This window comes from Helobdella robusta, assembly GCF_000326865.2.
Source record: "Helobdella robusta unplaced genomic scaffold HELROscaffold_38, whole genome shotgun sequence".
Lineage (NCBI taxonomy): Eukaryota > Metazoa > Annelida > Clitellata > Rhynchobdellida > Glossiphoniidae > Helobdella > Helobdella robusta.
This window is the reverse complement of record NW_008704829.1, coordinates 958,331-964,848: the sequence shown is the minus strand read 5'-3', so window position 1 is coordinate 964,848 and position 6,518 is coordinate 958,331. Positions and strand designations below refer to the sequence as shown.

General features: G+C 32.8%; 1 protein-coding gene across 1 annotated transcript; it reads left to right on the top strand.

Moving 5' to 3' along the window:
* Positions 1–1,306: 1,306 nt before the first annotated feature.
* On the top strand, positions 1,307–1,513 carry HELRODRAFT_138083 (hypothetical protein; the record flags this gene model as incomplete). Its single annotated transcript, XM_009023897.1, has 1 exon — positions 1,307–1,513. A coding segment is annotated over one exon (207 nt), but the record flags the coding sequence as incomplete, so codon positions are not given.
* Positions 1,514–6,518: the final 5,005 nt, after the last annotated feature.

Sequence of the window (6,518 nt, the reverse complement as noted above, 5' to 3'; positions counted from 1 at the left end):
AAGTCCGACAGAGGGCTTGAAAGAATTAAAAGCAATTAAATGACGTCATCGTAAATCACGTGATTAATTATTTCCTTTCTATATTATATCTATATCAAATATTTTTATTCATTATTATTAACTTTTAAGCAATATTTATAACAATAATAACAATTAAAAAACTGTGTAAAAATAAAAAAAAAATCATAACTATGAAAAAACGCAAAAGTAGCATCGCCGTCACAGCTACAGCAGCTGCTGAAGCTACTACATAAGCTGCAACAGCCACCAAAGCTGCTATAAACATAATAATATAGAAATATGGTTACCACTTTGAATAACATGCTTCGTGCAGCTTTTTACCAAATTATTAGCTATGGATGTCAAAACGTCACTTCAACGTATTCGACTAAGGAGACAACAGGCTAAATAGCTGGGGCCATAGCTAAAAAGTTAGTCAGCTATTTTTCATGTATGTACGTATTAACGCTGGAATGAGTCATATAACATAGCGGGCGAACATTCATTTGTACAGGAGTACATACAACCAAATGATTTTTTTTTTTCATAAATACGAAAATTATTTTTCCTTTTTTTGCAAACTTTTTGGGAAACTTCCAGCCGTTTTGTTTAGTTTTTTGGCAAAAGTGTTGGTATGGAAGAAAGAAGCATAGCAGTAATATGTCGTAACATCAACAACAACAACAACAACTTCATCAACATCAACGACATTAGCAATAATTACATCAACATCAACAACAACAACTATAATAATATTAATACAGCTGACATCGACAACAACAACAACAGCAATAGCAGCAGCAACAACAACAGCAACAACAACAACAACATTGATAACATCAAGAACAACATTGATAACATCATCAACATCAACAATCATTACATTAATCCCACACAAAATTTTCTTGTTACCAGCGCTGATGATGTTAACAACAACAACAACAACAACAACAACGTCATCAACTACAACTACAACAATAACATAAAATCGTTCTATAATGACAACAACAATGGCAGTGTTAATATTTTGAATGACTCTATCAACGATATTAATAATAATAATTATGACGTCATCATAGCAAACGAAAGTTACATAAATATGAAAAATTCCAACAACAACAACGACAATAATAACGACAATAATAATTATATTAGCAATACTATTATTAATAATAAGGATAACAAAGAAATGAACAGCCGGAGCAATGAAATTGATGACAACAACAACAACAACAGCAACAACAGCAAAAACAACAACACCAGCAGCAACAACAACAACAGTAGCAGCAACAACAAAAACGATTTCCTAAAAATTGGATCTCGAGTTATTGTGGGAACTAAACACCCCCACACTGGTACACTCCGTTTCATAGGGACAGTCCATTTTAAAAGAGGATTCTGGTGCGGGGTCGAACTTGACGACGAAACGGGCTTGCACGATGGTTTGGTATCGGGGGTGAGATATTTTACGTGCCCCCCTAAGAAAGGGCTTTTCGCTCCCCTCTCGAAAATCCAACCACTTTATTTTGATGGGAAAGTTAGGCCTAAAAATCACGGAGTTTTGTTTGAATGTCCTTTTGAGAAAACAGTGGATACTGACATGAGATCCAGGCTGCCCAGACCTGTTTATAAGAGTTTTATTAGCAAAAACATTTTGGAAATTATGAACCTTGAAGGAATTTGCATAGAAAATGGAGTTCTGAGGGAAAAAAGCGCATCTCCGAAAAGAGTTACTTTCGATTTATCGCCCGATTCACCGGAAAATGATCACGATGACGTTAGCTTGATCGAGAAACAAATTGACGAGAAGCAGAATGCTAAGGATAAACTAAAATTAAAATTTTCAAATCCAAAAATTGAAAATCCTAACAACAAAACTGACGTTGAGTCGGATTTAGACGAGTTGTTAAAAAAAATCGATAGCGAAATCTCTAATGTGCAGACTCCAGACACCGCTGAAATTAAGTTATTCGCTCCAGACTTTCACAAATTTTGCGATAATGAAAATGATAAAGACGACGACGACGATGATTACATTGATGATTATGAATTTTTGCGCTTTGATAAAAATTCAAACTCTGTAAATGTTTCAAACTTAAGCACTGACAACTCGGCCGAAAGAATAAAAAGTTTGGAATTTGATTCTCGACAGTTTGCAAAAAATCCTTCGCTCGTACTCGCCCAAACAGCCATTGCTCAGTACGCTGAACTCTTAAAGGCATCTCAAATAGGACTCGAGAGCCAGAAGCTGAAACTACAAAAATTACCAAACACAATCCCAGATTATGAACATTCAGGAGAGAGTTTTTTGATTCAAAGCAGTGAAACATTTGAAGAAAGACTGTTAACAAATGCTAAAAAGGATGGAGACATCTCCGGGCAGGCACACCAGCTTCCTAGGGCTTCTCTGGATAGTTTGGGATCGACGGATTCCTCCATAAATGATGCTTTTGAGGTTTTCGAGGGAGAGGACATCTCAACTTTCAAGATGCTACTCGAAGATGATGACGATGGCGATGACGTCAGTTATAATAATAGTAAAAATAATAATAATAACAATAATAATTATGAAAATGCAGATGATAAAAACGTTAATAACAATAATTACCATAATTTGAATGGGCTGAAAACAAGGTTCATAAGCAGCAGCAAATGCGGACATGTTAAAAATGATTCTCCAGATATTTTTGGCAGGGCCAACGAGGTTTGCAACTTTCTAGACAACTTGCTAGAAACAGGCAAAGAGCTTGAAAAATGGCTGGAACTTTCAGTGTCCGGAATGACAGGTCAGGATAAATTAGGGACTGAAATTGATGATAAAAAAGTAAGTAAGACAAAAAATTATGATTGTTGGAGATTATCAGATAATAAAACTAACAAAATAAACCATAACCAGCATGTAAAACTCAATGACAACAAATCTGATAAAGAAATAGTCCCATTAAAACAGTATAAAACGGATTCAAATTTGCTTGGCGAAGTTTTATCTAGTAACAACGAGAACCGAGTCGACCACTACATCCGAAACAGACAAAAAGATCCAGTTTCAGTCGAAACTGACAACAATTTTAATCAAAGTACTATCACAAGAAGTATAAATGAGAAACAAACAAGCATCAAAAAGAGTAAAAACAGTAAATCATTCGACGAGAGTCTCTTAAAATCTGACCTAGTAATCCTAAACAATCCGTTCGATTTAGATGAATTGAGTTTGGTATTAAAACACTCACTGCCGATGGTCTCAAATTACGAAAGTTGCGATACTGGTTAGAAAATAAAATAAAATGTTCTATAAAAATATTATTATTATTAATATTGTCGTTACTATTATTATAGTTGCCACCGTACTATTGTAACTATTACCGTTGTTGTGGTCATTGTCTGTCTCTTCATTCATCTATTCACTCATTCATACCTTCATTCATTCATTCATTCATTCATTCATTCATTCATTCATTCATTCATTCATTCATTCATTCATTCATTCATTCATTCATTCATTCATTCATTCATTCATTCATTCATTCATTCATTCATTCATTCATTCATTCATTCATTCATTCATTCATTCATTCATTCATTCATTCATTCATTCATTCATTCATTCATTCATTCATTCATTCATTCATTCATTCATTCATTCATTCATTCATTCATTCATTCATTCATTCATTCATTCATTCATTCATTCATTCATTCATTCATTCATTCATTCATTCATTCATTCATTCATTCATTCATTCATTCAACCATCCATTCATCCTCCGTTAGTTAAATGCTGGGAATTAATGCTTCAAGATCTAATTTGCAAGTTATTTGAATTGCTTTTTTGATTTTTCAAAAATAACTCTTTTTTTTGCTTTTCGATTTAGGTTAAATAAATTCTTGTTGTTATTGTTATTATTATTATTATTATTATCATCATCATTATTATTATTATTATTATCATCATCATCATTATTATTATTATTATTATTAATATTACGCACTTTCACACTTTTTCGTTTTTTTTTTCAAAAAAATTATTTAAATCATCGCAATTGATAGCTCGTACAATTACATTATTATTATTATTATTATTATTTGTTATTATTATTTATTTATTATTATTATTTATTGTTGTTTTTATTATTTGTACTTTTCAGAACTTTCAAGTCATAATTTTGCCGAATTTAAATTTATTTATCTGGCGTTTGTTTTTTCAGAATAAAAGCAGATACCACAAAACTTGTTCTTTCTTTTTCAGTTGATTTTATTTTTATTCATTTTGTTGGCCTTATTAAATTATAAAATTACTCACAACATACACACTCACACATACACACACGCACACAACACACGCAGACACACACACAACAAACATACAGACACAAACATACAGACATACAGACAGACACAATTAATCAATTTATATTTGGATAAATATGTAATTGGATATATAAAATTGTTAATTTAAGTTGTGATATTGGTAAAATAAATGATAAAACCAATAAATGAACAAACGAATGAATGGGTGGTGGGCAAGAGAATAAATATATGAATAAATAAAATATTTATATAAACAAATGAAGTAATTAACTAGCTAATTGGTTAAATAATTTTTCAATTAATTAAATTAATTAATTAATTACGACAGGCTGTCCAATGGAGTTAGACGGAAAAGATAACGACGACCCGCTTAGCCCATCATTTTTTTCAAAAAATTTCGATCCAACGGCCGACAGTCTGTTAACAGAATCATGGAATGATGTTTTGAAGTCTCCAAGTTTTAACGATCCCATCAATTTCGACGAAGACAGCCAAACTTTAAACGATAATCTCAGTAGAGATGAATGCGACGGTTTGGACCTTATCGACTTTTCAAATGATCCTATTTGGAAAAATATTGAAGGTAACAGTCGATATGAACCCATGTCTGAGAGCCAAGAATCTTCTGATTTGAACATTTTACTGAGAAATAGTCAAGATGTTAACGAAGCTTTTGCCAAGTGTCCAGAATTTTTTCCAAAAACTAACGAAACGATTGATTTTTTCCGGCTAAATCCGGAAACATTGGCATCATTAGATACTCTAGCATCGTTTGTTTCAATGGAAAACAGCTGCAGCAACAACAACAACAACGGTGATCGAAACGGAAGTGTCTCCAGTTACAGTTCAAGTCAGAGAGAACAAGACTTGGTGCCGCAAGATTTGCTAGATGAAAGCTTTGGCAGTAGGGGTTTGGTAAGGTTGGAAGATTTAATGGTGGATTTAAGCCCAGGGATTTGTCATACAAATGAAAAATTTTTGGAAAAAGATAAACCTTTTGAAACAAATGCTACTAATAAAGAGTTAACTGTAGCTGCAAAAACTGATTCTATTTATAAGTGCAATAAAGTTGCTGATGATTGTAATACAAACAGTAGTAATTTTTTTGCTGTAGAAAGAGAAAATGAAACTGAAAGTGAAATTGAAAAAGTTTACGCGATGAATGATAATATTCTTGAAGAAATTCCAACTAGCAATGCAAATCAAACGTCAAATAAACCACAAATTAAAGACAGCACATACGAAACTAAAAAATCTTCAAGCCATCATCTTCAGAGACGTCAGCCTATTGAAAAATCCAAAAAATCCAAAACGCAATCCCATGATCCTTCTAAATCCATTCCGTCAAAACAATTTCAAGCCACGACATCAACTACCACAAAAACGGAAATATCAGGCAAACAACAACGACTACTTACCACTACAGCCACTAATGTCGCCACAACCACAACCGCTACAACTGCCAGCAAAACCACAAGTGGCCGCCCAATCAAAAAATCTGCAACATTTGGTCTTCAAGACGCTACAGAGGAATTTAATTTAAACGAAAAACTTCCTACTGACAAAACAATTTCAGATGAAAAATTTCAACCGAAAAATAACCAAACAGAACGAAGTAAAAGCAAAAAATCGAGCCAAGAAAAGATCAACTCGCTTACTAGTTCAACATCATCGTCGGTAAAGACCGCTATTGAAATTTCAAACTTTAGTAAAACTATTTCTTCAAAAAATGCAAAAAACAACAAGAATGAGGTTGGAAATAAAGCTAATGCAAAAAAGAAAACACCCACTAATACTACTAATAATTATAACTACAACAACACTAAAATAAATGTAGTATCCATACCGCCATTGTGTGCATCAACTCCAGTCCCAAATTCTGAAATTACAGCCATCCAATGTCTACCAACACTCCAAAATAACAAACTAGATCTAAATCTTAAGAATAACAACCGCCAGATTGAAAAATCAAAACAGACAAAACACAAAAATGGTCTTAAAATTTTAATTCCCGAAAAAACAATCTCAAATTATGGTGGGGGCAATGGAGATCTGATGAGTTCTTCCTCTAAAGAGAACAAACCCATGACTGGAAGTTTTATAAAAAATAAGATCAGGGAACAAAATAATAATTTTAAAAACATTTCTCGCGAGATGTCAGACAGCAGCATCAATGTTTCTAAACATTCATCTCAGACTAGCTCGAAAAT